The sequence below is a fragment of the Eulemur rufifrons genome, chromosome 28 (assembly GCF_041146395.1).
Source record: "Eulemur rufifrons isolate Redbay chromosome 28, OSU_ERuf_1, whole genome shotgun sequence".
NCBI classification, from domain to species: Eukaryota; Metazoa; Chordata; class Mammalia; order Primates; family Lemuridae; genus Eulemur; species Eulemur rufifrons.
This window is the reverse complement of record NC_091010.1, coordinates 37,523,355-37,542,693: the sequence shown is the minus strand read 5'-3', so window position 1 is coordinate 37,542,693 and position 19,339 is coordinate 37,523,355. Positions and strand designations below refer to the sequence as shown.

The following is a 19,339-nucleotide window of genomic DNA, read 5'->3' as shown; positions in this document are numbered from 1 at the left end:
GTACTTTTTGTCCAATTCCAAATTTATGAAATACATACATATCAAGTTTTGAAAATTCAATTACTCAAATCTTTTGACTACAAACCAAAATGCAAAGACTGTGAAGAGGTAGGTTTTTATTTAATTTCTCACTAGAAAATATCAAGAGTTGATAGGGTGTAAAGCAAGAGAATTATTTTATAAGGGCGTATACACTCCTTGTTTTATAGAAAGAGATAATACTACAATGATAAGAGCGAGTGCCAACACTGTGACTAAAAGGGTGTTATAAGTCAGTTTCTAGAAGGGGTTCACTATAATGTGACATGAAAATATCTGTGGTTTCTATTGGTGACATAATCCTAAGTATTGCTAATATTGCTGTGGTTTGTTGCCTCTGTCCATAATTGAACGAAGCGCTAAATTTCTGTTATAGGTTATAAAAAAATATTTTTCCCATCTAAGTTTACAAGCCTCGTGAATTCTCTGGACTCTAGATAAAGAATCTCTGATCTGTGTCTTTATCCACATTAAAGGGGTTTATTTGTAAGTCTCCAGAAAGGGTAGAATATTAGACCACAAAGCCCTCAATGAGCATTTCATGGGATGCTCTAGGCTCTGCGCTCACAGAGCCCTGGACAGGTCCAAGATAAGAGGCAGAAGGAAAAGGCTCTCTGAGGTAGGACGGTCATGGAGAGCTCTGTGATGTTCTGGAATTAAAATTCAGATGCCTCTTATTATTAATTTTATATTTTTTAAAAAATGTTCTACATGGTTCCCAAAAATGTTCAGTGACACCTGAAGATACCTAAAGCATAGCAAAAGCTCATGAATCAGAAGGATGAGAAAAGGAAAAGAGAAACAAACTAGGGGTATAAAATGAAATGGTACCAAGCACTGACGATAGTGCAAAGAACAAAAGCAAACCAAACACTCGTTTCTGAGCTTTCTCGCAGGCATCTCGAGGGGAGCAACCTGGACAATCACAGGATGCACAATTTCCAAAGGGATTATACCAAAAAAAAAAAAAAAAGAAAGAAAAGAAACCTCAGAAAAATAGAACCCTTCCAAGTACTTAGACTAGACAGAAATTTTTCCCATGCATCTTTATGAAGAGAATATAAAGAAAATCCCACAGATCTTTACAAAGAGCATGTTGTAATTAACAAACAATAACCTCGATAATATCATTACAGTCAACATAATAGTGAGTTCCATAGAACTTTTAAAAATATGCATATTTTTTAAACAAAACAATGGCCATTCACTAGGACTCATGACATACAGCTAGGAATCAGCTCTCTGAACTCAGACGCATAGAGTGACATGCTGACAGGCCACTGGCCTAAGCAAGTCAGAACTGAACAGTGGCCCCCACTGTCTGCAACAGGAAGTGGCAAACTTTTCTTAGCCTGTTGGATAGTCAGTATCTTCAGCTTTGCAGGCTTCTCAGTCTCTGTCAAAAATACCCATCCCTGCTGTGAAAGCAGCCACAGTGTGTAAATGAATGGGTATCACATGTTTCAATAAGCTTTATTTATAGACACTGAAATTTGAGTTTCATATACTTTTCATGTGTCATTAAATATAATTCTTCCTTTGATTTTCTCTTCCCCCAACCTTTTAAAAATGTAAAAACCACCTGGGCATGGTAGCTCATACTTCTAATCCCAGCACTTTGGGAGGCCAAGGCAGGAAGATCACTGGAGGCCAGGAGTTCAAGACCAGCCTGGGCAACATAGTGAGATCCTGTCTCTAGAAAAATTTTAAAAAATTAGCCAGGCATGGTGGTACATGCTTGCAGTCCTAGCTACTCAGGAGGCTGAGGTGGGAAGATCACTTGAGCCCAGGAGTTTGAGGTTACAATTAGCTCTGATCACACCACTGCACTCTAGCCTAGGTGACAGAGTGAGACCCTGTCTCTAAAAAAAGAAAATGAAGATAAACAAAATTTAAAAATTTAAAAAATGTAAAAACTATTCTTAGCTTACAGGCCTACCAAAATAGGCAGGAGACTGGATTTGGCCCACATGACGTAATTTGCAAAGCCCTGGTCCACAAGACCAGGTTTCCCCAAGACAGCTCATTAACACTTATACTCTTCTCTTTCCTTAAGCCTCTGTCTATATCAACTTTTTTATGTAGTAACTGTTTCTACGTTTTATCTGCAACTATACACAAAGCTCAGCCAGGGTGATATGTAGACAGACGTGGCTTCAGCATTTTTATGTTCCCTGGAAATAAGAAGGCAACCCAGGATACAGTAGCAGCAAAGAAACAGTTTCGTTCCCAGTGTTCTCATCAAGACAAACATATAGGCCGGGCGCAGTGGCTCACGCCTGTAATCCTAGCACTCTGGGAGGCCGAGGTGGGCGGATTGTTTGAGCTCAGGAGTTCGAGACCAGTCTGAGCAAGAGCGAGACCCCGTCTCTACTAAAAACAGAAAGAAATTATATGGACAGCTAAAAATACATATATAGAAAAATTAGCCAGACATGGTGGCTCATGCCTGTAGTCCCAGCTACTCGGGAGGCTGAGGCAGGAGGATCGCTTGAGCCCAGGAGTATGAGGTTGCTGTGAGCTAGGCTGATGCCACAGCACTCTAGCCCGGGCAACAGAGTGAGACTCTGTCTCACAAAAAAAAAAAAAAAAAAAAAAAAAAAAAAGACAAACATATACACAAAAAAAAAAATTGAAAAATTTGAACATACAACTTTCACTATTTCAAGGATCATGTGTCAGTTTTTTTTTTTTTTTTTTTTTTTTTTTGAGACAGAGTCTCTCTCTGTTGCCCAGGCTAGAGTGAGTGCCGTGGCGTCAGCCTAGCTCACAGCAACCTCAAACTCCTGAGCTCAAGGGATCCTCCTGTCTCAGCCTCCCGAGTAGCTGGGACTACAGGCATGCACCACCATGCCCGGCTAATTTTTTCTACATATTTTTAGCTGTCCATATAATTTCTTTCTATTTTTAGTAGAGATGGGGTCTCGCTCTTGCTCAGGCTGGTCTCGAACTCCTGAGCTCAAACGATCCGCCCACCTCGGCCTCCCAGAGTGCTAGGATTACAGGCGTGAGCCACCACGCCCGGCCATGTGTCAGTTTTTTAGAAGCATACAAAAATATTTATAATTAGGGAAATCACGTAATTTTCATGTTACAGCATTTACAACATTAGATCTCCCCTTGAAAATGAAGCCATATCATGTCTCACAACACACAATGAACTTGGTGAAATCCTAATAAGAAACTCTTCATTCCGGACATCATTCAGATATCGCTGAGTCTGCATCTGTTCTCAGAGACAGAACATAGGACTAGGCCACTGAACTTGGCAACCTTGGGTTGCCTCTGCTAATTATATTGGCCCACAAGAAGACTGCAGGGAATTTATCTCATCTCTTTATTTTAGTGTCCTCATCTATGACTTGTAATACACACAACTACCTATTATGTAGAGCTACTAGGATAAGAAGATTGTATGCATAAGTCTTGATGAACATAATGGAAGAAAGATATCATGCATACCCAGAGGAACTCCACTATGATACAGGGAGGTGGCACACATCAAATAGAGCCTCCTGAAATGTGTAACTGCATTCAGAAGATGCTTAAACCCACACAATTATAGCGTTCAACACAGGTCTTAGCTGCCCTTCCTCACACCAGCCCTCCTGGTGTCCCACTGCAGGCTGTGCTTTGTTAGCTCTGTGTAGTTTCTTAATATTCTTTCCCAATTGGTTCTGGTAACGAGGCTGGGTATGTGACACAGGCTCCTTGAACCCATGAAAGATTAAAATTCTGTGCTGAGCTGTGGAAATGCTGCTGAAACCTCTAGTACATCCAGAGAACAGGCTCATAGCTTTGGGGGCTTTGGGAACTTGTAACTCATGAATGCTCAACTGTGCAGCACTCACATAATGAACAAGGCAGGGTCTAGAGTTACGTGTAAGTCACTGCAATTATTTCTAAGGATACTTACTCTTGAGTGCATGCATTCACCCACTAGAACACTGAAGCCTTGTATTCTTAAGGTGAAATGTTGGGTTCGATTCCAAAGACTACTGTTCTTGAAACTGGCTGCAGAGCCTCATCCAAACTAACATTTATTGACTTTTAACGGCATTTGCTAAAATCCACATCTTCTAAAGATTATACAACATTCCCAAAAGCCCCTGAGGACTATCACTTTCAAAAGCGACCACATGATTTTTTTCATTTCTTCACTGCATTAATCAGCATCCACAAAGACAAAATTAAAATGCATGTTTAAATAATCAAAAGATTCTTCTTCATTCTCACAGCCATAGTATCCATTACGTGTTACATTAACTGAAGAAAGGGAAAGGAAGGGAAGGGAAGGGGAAGGGGAAGGGGAAGGGGAAGGGGGAAAAGGAAAGAAAAGGAAAGGAAAGAAAAATGATTGAAAACATGGAATTTGTGTTCCAGCTCTGCCACTTAGGTTTGTGCATCCTGAGACGAGTTACGTAACCTCAATAAACCTCAGAGTTCTCAACTAAAAATTAGGGATAAGAACAGCAACTACTTGCTAGGTTACGGTGAGGCTGAGATGGCATACTGTACAGACAGTCCCTGGATCAGTGCCTGTTTGCTTCCCCTATCTGGAGAACCCAGTTGGATACACAAGGTGCTTTCCTGAATCCCAAGGGAGTTTATGATGTCAACGAGAATTAGTAATGTAATGTGGTGCTTAAAGGGCTTTTTATCACAGCCCCAATACTGAAAAGAAAATTGAAGAAGCCAAGTATTAATGCTGACCCCAGATTTTTCCATTCACTGCCTGTGGCCAACTGTGCAGAGACAACACATTCTTTTGACAGAATTTTGTATCCCATTGTAAAGACACAGATTCTGTGATTCAATTTCTATGCAGTCATTCCTGTTCTCTTCATTTAGATAACACAACCCCTCTGAGTAAAAGACTTCAACTTCATTCCTGAGATACACCCAACCAATGCCACCCTCCCCGCCTGAGCATGGGCACCATCTTCTTACACAATGGTCTCCTGGGGGTGGGAATCTGGACCTTCCGGCACCCACCACTGAGATGCTGGCCCAGGACTGCTGAAAATCTGGACTTCCCTGACCTATATGATAGAATGAGACAACTCCAAATATCATGGAAGGTCCTTTTGCAATTCCATGATTTCTAGGCACCCCTCGTTGATCCCAATGAAATGGAAGCATTATCTGGTTGCCAACATCCTTAAGCCTTGATCTTCAGTTGGGTCAAATTTTTATTGTGTGAAGAAATGCATTGGTGGCCTACTTCACTTTCTATCATCTACAAATCATAATTACAACTTGGCTCAAGTATAGCAGCTTTAGCGGAAACAAATCTTTCTGTTCACATTTGCTGAATGCTGGCATGGCAGTAAGGCTAAGCAACGAAAACCATTACCTATACTTGTTGAGTCTGAGAACAAAGAAAATTTATTTTCCAATTATTCACCTTATGTTATCATAAGGAAAGAAATATAAGTGATCTTGAGGGTAACATGTATTTGCTAATTTAGGCCATTTATTCTTTTTTAAAAAAGCACTGGAGAATGTCTCTAAATAGAATTCATTATTATTATCTTGAGATATTAGCGGTAGAGGGCTGCCAAAATATTTTACAAATGAAACAGTGATACGTTACTAATTACCTAATCCAAGTTGGGTAGTTGGCATTTAAGTCTCATTCCCTCTATGAAATAAACAATTCATTAACGCAGAGAAGCTAGTAAGATTTTAGCTTCTCCTTAGGGTAACTCTCTAAAGACTCATTTCAGATAAATGAGTTCCCTTCTGACTATTTACAAACTTGCTTCAGGAGATGGTGAAGATTGAATGAGTTAATGCACAGGACAGTGTTCAATAAGTGTTGGCAATAAACAGGTCACAACAGAGTAGGAATTTTCTAACAAAACATATTCTAAAAGGGAAAACTTCAGATAATTATGTAAATTCCCCAGGTGAATTTTAATGCCTAGGTGTTACTTGATTTCTACTTATTTGTATGGCTAACTTAAACACCTGGGATGAATACAAAAATGTTTTAGTTATGATTTAGTTGTTTTTTTAGTGCTAATACAACTACTCAAAACACTGTAGTATTAGTAACCCCCATGGCTCTAATTACTCATATGATTTAGGAAAAGACTCTCTATTGGGATAGAGCAATTTAGGTAGATTTGCTTGGCAGGACCACGTGATTACTGTAATTGACTTTACGGTACTTCAGGAACTTAGGAAACAATGCAAATGGATAGATTTAGGAATAAAACTGAACGGACTCTCTAGTGTGTATCTGGACTTGGTCCAACCCTTCACCTAACATAGTTTTATCTGCACAGCCTGCTGTGTAATCATTGGCATCTCCTTTTTTGATAAAATGATTAAACCATTTGAGAAGATTTAAGCAAGACGGAGTAAGAAGGGAGTGGGTTGAATTTTCAAAAGAGAAACAGGCTGGCCAATCAAAAATATTTCAAAATAGTCAATGTACATCTTTCAAATACTGCTCTTTGGTCTCTTCTATCTCCAGAACGCCAGGACAAAGTGCTAAGGCTAATTAGAGCGTAATCGTGACTCTCTGATAAACCAACGGGAAAGGAGTATTTATTTATGGTGAATATTTCTTTGTGAATAAAAGAAAAAAATAAAGCTGTAGTAAATGGGTAGGGACACTTTCAAAGGACATGTAATGAAGAAAAAAGCGCTGGGTGTATGATAAGGTGATCGGAGTTCTAGCTTTTTGGTAGTGTCACCAACCGGTCAGCCAGGAGGCGGCCATGGGGCATAACAAAGCTCTTAAACGCTGTGTGTCAACCGTAATATTAATATAAAGGGTTGAAGAAGGTGAGCTTTTAATTTTCCTTCCAGAAGTAAAACATTCGACTCTTTTTAAAAGACACACTCACGTACACACACACATACACATATACACAAATTTTTAAAGTAGGGACAGCTTGAATAAAGAGTAAATAATTTCAAAAGTTAACTGAGTAGAAAAAAGAATGAAAAAAATGTATGGAAAGTCAGTCGGGAATTTTATTGCTTTTGGCTCAAGGCCACTGCAAGATTTACTGGGCAGAAGGTTGAGAGAATATGAAGGTTGTGGGTGGAGCCCTTCAATTAGAAAAAGCAAATACTGTGTTTAGAACAGACTTAAAGACAGTTTGAATGAACTAAAAACTATAATTAAAGAACATAAGGCTTTAGTAGCTATTATTAATTATGACAAGCAGAATTCCTGGTTTAGTTATTCAGTGAGTATTTGTTGAGTGAATGAAGTAAACAAATACATAAGTGAGGATTTCGACAGAAACTAAAAAAGGAAAGGATTTTAGAGACTTTAAGAAAAAGTAACATACATGAGTCCACCAGCAGAGGACCAAAAAGTGAATTCAGGTTTTTAACACTAGCAAAAATACAAAAATATAAATTATCGCTAATGTCTTGAGTTGCTGATTTTCCTGGTAACTGGAAAGGCATGAATGAGCCATAAATCAATACTGATGGGGGAAGGGTGTAGATGAACGAGGTCCATAGGGATAAAATCTCAGATTTTATAGTAGGTGGTTTAAGTTGATAAGCAAAATCTGCAAATGATTTTAAAAACACACATCCAGCATGATTTTTTTAATAAAAGTAATTATAGTTTTATTAGGTTGGACATAGATGCTCGGTAGATAAAAATCAATATTTTTCATAATTAAAAAATATAAAGCAGAGGTTAACTAGATATTTAAAGCAAATAGAAATGATCATTACTAATGATGATGCAGCATTTGATAAATTTATCTGTTTTTAAAAGCTTTACAACAGGTCAGAGGCTATATACTTTTATTGTTCAAAGTTAATATTTGGTGCTAGACGTAGTGAGTCTGGCACACTTACGTCTCAGTCATGCTTTCACCATACCAATCATAGCACACTCAACTCCAGGAGTAAATTTGAAACGCAGAATTCGATGCTGATAAGATTTTAAAGGAAGTCACACCAGCCAACTGATAGAATCCATTTTACACACCATGTGTCATCAGAGGCAAGTTACATTTCAACTTTTGATACAGTGGCTCTTTTACAAAGAGAAAAATATTTCTACCTTGTGCACCAATTTATTCTAAATTGAAAAATAAATATTTGGTCATCAAAAAGGCAGGAAAGAGGAACAAGAAGACCAAATTTGTAACAAATCCAACACTTACGATGAACCAACGAACCTTCCTGGAAAGCTTTATTTAATCTTTACTAGAAGGGATCCAAAGGGGGCTTAGGCACCAGTGTGAGCATGAAAAAAGGGGTAGTATCCTGCCCCAGGTGCTGGGTTTGGGGGAGAGGGAGGCTAACTAGACTTGGGGGCTCTGAAAGTAGAGGGCTCAGAGAAGAGGCATGGGTGGACCTCAACAGTCCCCAGAGCTCCTCAGAGTTTCCACGTGGTCACGCCAAAGCGGGAGCCTGGTTGCCACACTTCTGGGAGTGGCGAGGAAGTTTCAAAAACCTTAACCAGCTCCACCAAGTTTCCCCCACAGCCCTAGAGTCACACTAGAGCAAGAAAATGAATTCAGGGTACCCAGCAGTGCATGGAAAAAGCAAGCAGAGTTGTTGAAACTGAAGGGGCCTTTCAAACAGGAATGCACTTGAACTGGAATGCGCTGAGGATCAGACATGACGAGGTGAGTCTCTAAAGATGCCTGCACGGGCAGAGGCCACCAAGACGTGGCGAGCACTCCCCACCCCAGGCTGTTGCACTTTGTAGGGATAAAAGGATTAAATTAAATATTTCTGACTAGCTATCTGACTGAAGTTCATAAAGTGCCCCCTTTATGAGAGTGGCCCAGGGCTGGGAGGGTGCAGGTATGACAGGACACATTAATGATTCATTGGAACCAAAAAGAGGCAGAGGTTTCCATTTCCAGCAGACGGGTTAGGTTATTCAGATTGATCCTTCCACTGAAAATAACTAAAAATGCTAGTTGTAAAATAATCTAATTAAAAATAGCAAATAGCTGATAAAATAGTAAGAAATTTTTGCCAGGCCAAAATCTAGGGGAAAGTAGAAGCTCAAAGAGGTAAGAAAGTAGAGAGGCACTTTTATCCTTATGGGACATATTTGAACTGATTTTGACAGCCTCACTAGGGGAAGTGGAACAGAAATCAAAGCCCAGAACCCACCCAGGTGGGAAGAATAAACAGGCCCTCCTCACATTAAGCTGGGCTCCTAAGACCTGCACCCTAACAATAAGGGTGAACTGGAATAAGCCCACCTCCCACTGCAACAGACCTCAAGGACAGTAGCCTTGGCACAGAAAGTGTATGTAAGGAGGGGTCCCCGGGAAGTTGTGTTCACAAGCTGGCCCTGTGTGTGCAAAATTGCAATCCAAATTCACATCACCTGGGTGGTCTAAAAAAAGTGGTGAATTTAAGTTAAAGCACTCCCAGACTAGGAGTGTGGCCACACACCTGGCAGAAACAAAAGCAAATCCTTTCTGGGGGGAAAAAAAAGGCCATTCATTCTAAGCCTCTAAGAATCCCTACAAGTAATTTTTCAGCAGTAATGACAAATATCAAGTCAAAAATAACCAAGCACACAAGAACAAACAAATAAGAGGGGAGAGTGAGGAATCTAAGAAAAATATGGATCCTAAGAACAAATTCATCCTGTAATGAATTCTGTAGCCATTTATTCATTCATTTATTCAACAAATATGGAGCATATACTCTGTGCCAGGCTCTATGCTAGGTGCTGGGCACATCTGCTATTTCAGCTGTCAAAGGGATGGATCACTCAAGGGGCTAAAAGCTCTACTGAGCTACCATTATATTTATGTTTATTTACCTTGAGTTTTCCTAACACTTCCAAACACAAAGACTAATGAGTGTCCATTACTATTTAGTGATAGCCTTTGAAATAAACAGAACTCTCCTGGGACTGAGCTTAACATCACTGATTCCTTTCCCAGACTCTCATTCCCTAAATGTTCCACGTAGAGCTAAGCCTAATTATCCCCCTAGCAAACCACTCTGTGGAGCCACGTGTGCTAACAGAAAACTGATGAAAGACAAAGATAACTATCTCAGAGAGACATAAAACTCAGAGTTAACTGCAATTATCTTTAACTGTACTAAAATTCGAATAGATGATCTAATAATAGGTGATCGCATGAATTAGAAAACTTATTTATTTATTTGAGATAGGATCTCTCTGTGTCACCCAGGCTGGAGTGCAGTGGCTATTCACGGGAGCAATCATAGCTCACTGCAGCCTCAAACTCCTGGGCTCGAGCGATCCTCCAGCCTCAGCCTCAGGAATAGCTGGGACCACAGGCATGCCCCTCTGTGGCAGGCTGGAAGCACTAGTTTTAAAGTAGATCTAGAAACAGTTGAAGACACCGGAAGGGTGGAGAGAACTTAATCCAATATTTACCTTACATATAGATTATCTTCCTAGCCAGTGTTGCTGCCAACAGCCTGTTGATATTGGGGTTACTTTGGTACCTCTAGAGTTTGTGTCAACCTGTGTCTCCTCCCAAGCTTTTTACAATAAGGATTTACATTTCCCCTCCACACTTCTGCTTTTGTTTTTCCTTATTAAATATTCTGATGGCTGTCTTTTACTTAGCCTTTAAAACAATGTGACCCATGCTTTTTGCTCCTTATGTATGCCACGCCGTGACAGCATAGTTTTATAATAACAGTAACAGTGGTTACTGCATCTCTGGCACCAACTCTGGGTCTGACACCACGCAAGACACTTTTTAGGGGTTATTTACGCCTCAGGACAATTGTAAGGGGCAGTCATTATTACCTCCATTTTACAGACAAGGAAACTGTGGGCCAGAGAGGTTATGGCCTGAAAAGGAGGTGCAGAGGGAGCAAGGAAACGAGTTCTGATGTTCCACAGACCTGAATTTAAGTCGTGCCCTGCCGCTGGCCTCTGTCCTCCCCTAGAGATAATGCTGTTCCCTGAGACGAGGCATGCAGTGGAGATGAGGTGACACTCAGTGTGTCTGAGCGCCTGGCCTCCAGAAGTGCTTGTTTCTGCCTCCTTCCAATGGTTACTCATCGAAAAATTCATGTCTTACCTTAGGTAACATCTTTAGATAGTTTTAAAAGTAGCTACTCCCAGGGAAATAATGTGGTTATTATATAGAATTCTAAAAGTAATGAAAAGGTAGATAATTATTGACAACTCTAGAGAGCTTTAGAGTTTTGAATACCCTTTCATTCCTTCCCAACCATTGGCTTATTTGATCTTCTAGGAAACAATTTAATGTCTCAAGTTTTTTAGATTGGGTATCTCCAGAACATAACAACATTGTCTGTGGGCCTTGAAAAGTGCTAACCCAAGAAGTGATGCAAAGGAAGGACCCACGCCTTTGCCTCCCTCCCTCCTAGTCGTCCACAGGCCGTCTGCCTGCGTCCTGCTCCTGGGTGTCTGTGTGTGTGTGTGTGTGTATAGGGGGTGGAGGTGGGAGGGTGGCCAGGGTCCGAGGTAAGGCAAGGGTGGAAGGGAGGGATGTGAGTGCTAGCTGTTTCTTTGGTTTCCATGGTAAGGATGCCTAGCACAGAAGGAATGTGCTACCTTCCTTTATAAAAGAACATTTCATTTTTTCCTCAAGCTTATGATAAAATCATCCTACACTATTTCATTTAAACCTAAACTATGTTCTCTTCCTGGAGTGGTCAGAACTGAAAGGCTATATTCATCTAGAGAGTGTGGCAAAAAAAAAAAAAAATCCTGGAAAAGGTGTGCCCTGCCCTCTCCCCAACCCCAGTACCCCACCTGGCACACAGTAGGGGCTCAACAAATATTTGAAGTTACTGTAGTGGCGCTGTGTGAATTAGCTGCCCTCTGTTGACAATGCAGAAAGCAAGGTCATGATTCCCACAGTTCCTAAAAAGCTCAGCCCAGCCTCACTCCTAGGCTAGCTTCCGAGGTCAGCAAGACTCGCTTCTCAAATACTTGATTAGTTCAGAGGTCACATGTGTGGATAGGTTTTGTTTTGGTTCACAAGGTTTTAAAATATATCTTGGAAAAAAAAACACAACATATTTTGAATTAACATTTAAAGCTTGAGAGAGTTCACATGCACTATAGCTGGCTTGCTGTAAATAGTACCAGTAGTATTTCTCTGGCCCTTTTGGGAACTTGTGTTGGTGCCTGGATTATAACTGTGTTATGCTAAGATAAAAATTCAGAAAAGTCCTGTTTCAGTTAGCTGTTTCAGGTGTTAATTTAATACTATATAAAACACACACCCACACACACACATACACGCACCCAATAAAAAAAAAAGAAGGTCAAAATGTGTAAATACAAAGACCAAACCTTCCAACCCTCCAATTTCTCATCAGTTTTAACCGTGCAGAGCCCCCACGACCAATTTGTAAAATCCCTGTTCTCAAATGCCCCACTGCACAGGCTTTTGCTGACTGGAGGCTTGAAAGGGAGAGATCACCCACCCTTTCTTATTAATGCTCAACAAAGCCCCCATCAGAACTGAGAAGGACTTTTTTCTTTTTCTTTTTTGAGACAGGGTTTCACTCTGTTTCACCCAGGCTAGAGTGCAGTGGCATCAGCATAGCTCACTGCAACCTCAAACTCCTGGGCTCAAGCAATCCTCCTGCCTCGGCCTCCCGAGTAGCTGGGACTACAGGCATGTGACACCATGCCTGGCTACTTTTTCTGCTTTTTGTAGAGATGGGGGTCTTCCTCTTGCTCAGGCTGGTCTGAAAATACAATACTGACCTCAAGCAATCCTCCTGCCCGCCTCGGCCTCCCAGAGTGCTAGGATTACAGGCGTGAGCCACCACACCCAGTCTGAGAAGGAATGATTGATGTGAGCAGTGAGGTGAGAATTAAAACCCCACTGATATAAAAAGCTACTGGTACAGCAGCTTGTCATTTAGAAGACACCATTTAGGATTTTACAGAAATTAATCAAATGAAATAGAAATAAAATACGGGTGATTTTCCTTCATTATTTTAAAAATATATTGAAATACTATGAGTCTCCTCACTTTAAAATCACCCCTACAGAAGACAGCTAGCTGGACCATGACTATTGTCCCTTCCCAAACTGATGCCACCTTCTTCCTGGACCCTCCTGCAGGTCCAGTGTGGCCCCCTGAAACCCCACTTACCCTTTCTCGTGCTGTTCAAGACCCCGCATGGCCCCACCATGCTCCTTTCCTACTTGGTTCCTTAATCTCCCCCAGCCCACCACAAATACACCTCAAAGACATTTCAGCAATACGCATTACATAAGGCTAGGAACAGACATTTATTGGGCACCTACTTGTGCCCAGCACAAGTCTGACTATTTGAGAGCGGTCAGCCCATTCGGTAACCACCACAATCACATGGGACTCGCAGTGTGGCGCCTAAAGATGAATGTGCAGCAGCCAGACTTCCGGGCGGGACTTCAGCAAGGCTTCCCGGCCACAGCTGGGGCAGCGCAAATGCTGTCTAGAAAGCTCCTTCCGACTCTAAGGGTCTATGACTACCGCTGCCATTTTTTTTTTCCCAGCTTTATGAGGATATAATTGACAATAGAAGTGCTGCCACTTTTAAGAATGCAAACTTTATGGGCGCCCATGCTGCTACATGGAAAGGGAACTTTTCTCTTTGACATGCCTTCATATTTTCCATTAAACGAGGACAGCCCAGATTAATTCTGGATAAAACGACGACCCCTCAAAACAGTCCCCTCTTCTTACTCCACCAAACCGAGGGCTACCCCCCGCCCGCGCCCCATTACTGAACTCGAGGTGCCACCCGATGGATAGTAACAGGGAGCCGGATCGAGCTAGAGGGTTAAATCCTGCCGGTGTAGAAATGCAATTTCCTCCAGTTAGACTAGAAAATTGCTGTTTGCTTTATGAAAGTCTATCATTAAAGTCCACTCCAAGGAGGTTCCATAGACAGAACCCCAGCGACTGTCGCTGACGTGCGCCCAGGGATCAGACCGCTCAGCCCACCGCCCACTCCGCCCGCTCGCGCGGGGATCCCACGGCAGAAAGGGCGGATCTGGAAACGTTCTTGGGGAAGAAAGGGACTTTTCCTTTCTCTGGTCCTGGCTCTTGATCGAGACCCGCCTTGCAAGCTCGAGAAGGTCTCTCCCGGGCGTGACAACCCCAACCAGCGCAGGTCCCAAAGAGGCGCGGGGCGGAGAGGGACTGCCTGGCGAGGGCTGCCCGGGGAATCCCGGACCAAGTCTTGCCCTCCTCCTTTCCCTCCCCTTCCTCCTCCTCCTCCTCCCGACACTCATTCCGCGCCACGGCGGCTCGCCTCGTCTCGGGGAGGGTGGGAGCCTGGTACCCGGGGAACTGGCGGAGCGCGGTTGGAGGGGAGAGGGAAGGCAGGCTACCCGAAGCCTACCGTCTTCTGCTTCTTGACCCCCGACATGCTGGCTGGCTGCGGCAGAGCCCAGGTCCTGGGAGCGGAGAGGGAAGGACGCACGGGTTGCGGTGGCGGCTGCCGAACTCCCGGGAAGGAGGTATAAAAGGGCTCCGCAGACACGTCGCACTTCCCTTGACCAGCCCCCTTCTCCTACTCCTCCTCCCGCCTCGCTCCTCTCCGCCCCGTCGGCCCCGTCAGCAGCGCCCAGTCCCGGGGACCCGGCCGCCGCCTGGGCGGGGTCCCCGGCCCGGCCCCCGGACTCGCGGGCGCGCGCTCCGCCAGCCCAGGTTCCAGGCGAGACCTTGCAGTCCCGGCGGCAGAGTGGCACGCCCGGCGCGCAGCCGCGGTCAAGTTCGCTCTCGCCTTCCCCCCCCCCCCGCCCCCTTCAGAGGGTCCCAGAGCATCCTCTACCTCCCACGCCACCCCTGCACCCCTTCAAGGCAGTCTTCCTGCCTCTGAGACCCAAGAGCTTATTTGGTGACAGGCAAGGATGCCTGAAACCGCCAGGCTCGTTGTCATGGTCCTCAGAAGGCACCGGTGAGCAGCTCGTCCTCATGTACAGTAATAAAAACCACGTTTAGCCTTCACTGATCCTTACACTGCGCTCTGCCGAGCTTTGCCTTAATCCTCACTTGCCCTTCCCCACCTCCATCCTGCCCCGGTCCCAAGCAGCAAGTCCTACTTTCTCCCCATTTTGCAAACGAGACGATTGAGGCTTTCAGACTTTCCCAAGATTATATTCCAAGTGAGGGGATCCGAACCCAGGCTGTCAGCCTCTACCGTGCAGAATTCCTACACCAGCAGCATCACCCAGGGCGATAAATTCGTGAGGCTCATGACTTGCCCGCTCACTCTGCAGCAGGCTAAGCCGTGTGCATGCATTCACTCCTTTCCAGCTCACAGTAATATCCTCCTGTGACAGATGAGCCAGCTGAGACGCTGCCCCTCCTCACAAAGTCAGGTAAGCGAGCCCAGCCCCAGGCCATGGCCAGCAGAAGCCCAGCGACTCCCTTCAGTACATCCCCAAAACTACTCCTATAGTAGCACTTCTGTGTGTTCCGCAACTGCGATGGGCGCTGTGCGGAAGGAGTAAAAGGGGGCGTAAGTTGAGGAGGCTTAGGGCCTAGACCTCGCGTGCTAAGGTTTTTATTTTTTAATTATTCATTTAAGTATTTATTTATTTATTTATTTTTAAAAGACAGGATCTCTTTCTGTCATTGCAGCCTCAAACATTTGGGCTCAAGCAATCCTCTGGCCTCAGCATCGAGAGTAGCTGAGACTACAGGCACATGCCACCAGGCCAGGCCAATTTTTTTCAGTTTTTAAGAAACAGGGTCTGGAACTCTTGGCCAGGGTTTTATCAAAGGTCAGTATGAGGCCGGGGGGTGCATTGGTTCACATTTGTAACCCTAGCACTGTGAGAGGCCAAGGCTACTGTAGGATCCCTTGAGCCCAGGAGTTGGAGGTTGCAGTGAGCTATCATGACGCCATTGCATTCTAGCGGGGTGACATGAGGGAGACTCTATCTCAAAAGGAAAGAAAGAAAGAAAGAAAAAAGTCACAGTATGAGGCTACTCTCTGAAAGAACCCAAATGTCAAGGACAAGCAGAGGTAAGGAGAGAAGCTATAGTGACAAAAACCCTGGGGGCAGTCACAGGTTCTCACACCCCTTGTACCTTAACTGACTCCTTGCATAACGCCACAAACAGATGGATATGACAATACCCTTAAAAGAACCAAGAAGACACACAAGGGCCACACTTCTCATTTCTGTGAAAGGGCTGGAGGAGCTGTATTGTAAGGAGGTGAGGGATGGGGATTTCATACCTAATTGTATTTCTGGAAGACTGCCAGCTCTCCAGACACCTGATCTGAGTATTCATTCATTGATTGCTCTTCTCCATGGGAAGGTGGGAAAGAAAAATAAATCAGGAGTCAAAAACTTAAAAGGCAGCCTGCAAGTTTGTAGTCTGAGATGTCAGTGTATTTATTTTCTTACTGATTTTGAGTAAACTGCCAACATTCCCTTCAAATATAATCAGCCAGGGGGCAAATACTGGGTTTGACTGTTCTGCACACAAACTAACACATTTTGAACTTATGTGAAGTTTAAACAGCAACATCCTGTTCTAATTTTATTGGAAAAATCCTTTTATATTAGTTCCAACCATATCTTGGACCCTACCAGATCCTGCCCTAAGAGAAGGTAAATTAAGTGTGGATTGAGAAATAGCAAATTTGCATGATTGTGTTTTTTTCATATTGCATCTTAAGGAAAAACAAAAAAAGCTGTTTTCTGGGGACAGAAGGAAGTTAAGGGCAAATCTCTAAGGGCTACTTCCTGGAAAAGAAATATATGATCATTTAGACCTGGAAGAGGTTTTGAGATCATTTTCCAATTTCCCTATTTCTGTATTTTACACATGAGCAATGCAAAACCGGTGCTCAGGGAAGGGAGGTAATCTGACCACAGTCACTAGTTATGGGCAGAGTTGAGACCCAAACCCAGATCAGTCAACTCCTCAAATGCTCTGTCCCCAAATACTCTGTCCACTGACTCACTCAGCCTGGAGGTCAGCTATTTCAAGACCCCGTGATAACTATAAACTGTACTGCTTCTCTTCATTTAAATTTAATTAATTCTCAAACAGTACTTTGGAACAGATATTCTTTTACTATTCCAAGGGCTTGTGAAAATGGAGGCCTCAGTTTTCTTGGACTCCAGCTGGGTGTTTTACGATCCTTTAACATCATAGATCATCAGTTTAGTCACAATTAAGCATGACAATTTACAGAAAAGTAAAACTTAAAAAAAAAATTTTTCTCAGGGTCTTTCATTTTAAAGGCAATGTCTTGAATTCTTTTTTTATCTCACCATCCTCTTCCTCTGATGATGAGAGGACATTCCTTCTGAAAAGAGATGAACAACCAGAAGGTTCATTTTTGGAGTCTATGATTCTGACACATGGGAACTGGGAGAAGACTCATTCCGAGGAAGGGAGAAGGGTTGAGATCTGTCTGTTCATATGGATACACTCTCCATGACTTCCTCAGCAATGGCCCCCAAGACTCCCCTGTAAACATTGATAACCCTTGATAACTACTCACAATATTTACATAAGGGTTCCCCCTCCCCCGCCCCACACCCCATTTTCTTATTCCTTTCTTCTTTCAGAAACTGTCTGGGCTTGAATAACTTAATGAGATGGTGATCACTAGTTGATCCTTTTATTGTTTAGAAAAGATAGAATCAGTCAATTCCGACAAATAAACTGGGGAAACATATACAAAGAGTGCCAGTGGTTCATCTGGTGAAATTTCCTTAAACAAACAAACAAACAAAAAGCACCAACCAAGCAAACAGAAATGCCTGTGTTGGTGAGATGTTTATGCCACAGGTTCTCCAAATCATTTGGGCGGGGTGGGGCTCATCACATATGAGGGGTATCTAGCTGGGAAGCACCGCCCCTGGGTGGTCATTACAAAGGAATGCGATTACATTGCCCCCTAGTGGCTGTAATGCATAAATGCTAAACGAGATTTGAAATCCCCTATACAAAAATAAGCGCTGGGGTCCACTGAGTAAAGAAGCACTTAGTATTAAATAATAAGTCCTCTAGGATCCAAACACTCTTCTCAGGCACAGGTACTACCAAAATGAGCAAGATGTGGACCCTGTCTTCAAGAAAGTCACAATCTATTGAAGGAAACAGATTCCCCCCCCACTCCCCCTAGCTTCAATACAATAGATGATTGGAACAAGTAAAAATGATACATGCACGCCTTTAGACATTTTATGTGGACTTAAACACAGACATTTCACTAATATTTTAATATGGGACTAAGGGCTGCTATTGTGATGTAGGTCTACTGATAGGAGTTCCATAAAGCACTTTCATTAGGCATCCTCAACTATTTCCAATTTGGAATTTTATAGAGTTAGAAATGAAGGGCACTGAAGAAAATCTGAGAAGAGATTCCTTCAAGATTACTCCACACCCCTCCCCCATCTTTGTCTGTAGTCTTGCCAACAGTGCAATGTCTAGCAGCTTGTCTTTCCAAAGCATCCATCTGTTTTCATAGAAAGCATAGCTCTTTTCACTCATGTGCTATTCACTTAGGTCACATCTAATTAAATTACTTAGTTGCACTAACAAGCACAACTGGCATAAGTAGGTTTGTGAACAAATACAATAGATCTCAGCAAGCACCCAGCTTAAGTGCAGAAGTGTGTGGGCATTTCAGTGCATCCCTACTGATGAAGACCATTCAGTTTGCTGTGGGTATGATTTTTTTTTTCATTATTTTTTCTAGAAGAAATGGAGAGTGTGGATTAAATTGACCAGTAAGTTAAGAGAAAGGATATGATAGAGCACAAAGGAGGGATTTCTAATTCAACTTTTGGAGAAGGAAGAGTAGAGAATGATGCCAGATTTTCTTGGGGAAAAATGATACATGAACTGAGACTTTAAAAAAATGGTAGGGTTTTGCCAGCATATCCTCCCCAAAGTGGGTGTGTGTAAATTTGAAAATGTAAAAGCAGAGAGATGCATGAAATAACGTGGTATGTTCAGAAAATTATAAGCGTCTGTATTGCTGATTCCAGGAAATGTAATAAAAGAGTGGGGAAGGTTGTAATAGAGGACATGCCGTGTACAATCAGACAGCAACATGACTTTGCATGTTCTCTCCATGCCCATCAGAGTGTGGGAGCCATGTGGCTGGTGTTCATTTGCTCATTAGTAATTACGGGACACTTCCTATGTCCAAGGATGAGAAGTCACTGTCCTGAGGTACCCAGGGTCTGGTCAGGACGATGGAGATATACACAAATAATTCCAAGGAAATGTGACAAATGCTGGAATAAAGGGATATTTGGAGTAACAGGGAAAGTGCAAAAAAACCAGAGGTGATAACTGCTGGACTATGAAGAGGTCCTATGGGTGGTGATAT

General features: G+C 42.8%; 1 protein-coding gene across 2 annotated transcripts in view; it reads right to left on the bottom strand.

Moving 5' to 3' along the window:
- The window catches only part of PAPSS2 (3'-phosphoadenosine 5'-phosphosulfate synthase 2), an 81,278-nt gene extending 66,715 nt beyond the window's left edge, over positions 1–14,563 (bottom strand). For both annotated transcript variants that reach the window (XM_069461056.1, XM_069461057.1), the window contains exon 1: positions 14,366–14,563. In XM_069461056.1, the coding sequence (XP_069317157.1) occupies positions 14,366–14,392 (27 nt within the window). In that variant the 5' untranslated portion in view covers positions 14,393–14,563. The remainder of the gene's footprint in view (positions 1–14,365) is intronic.
- Between the last annotated feature and the right edge of the window lie 4,776 nt (positions 14,564–19,339).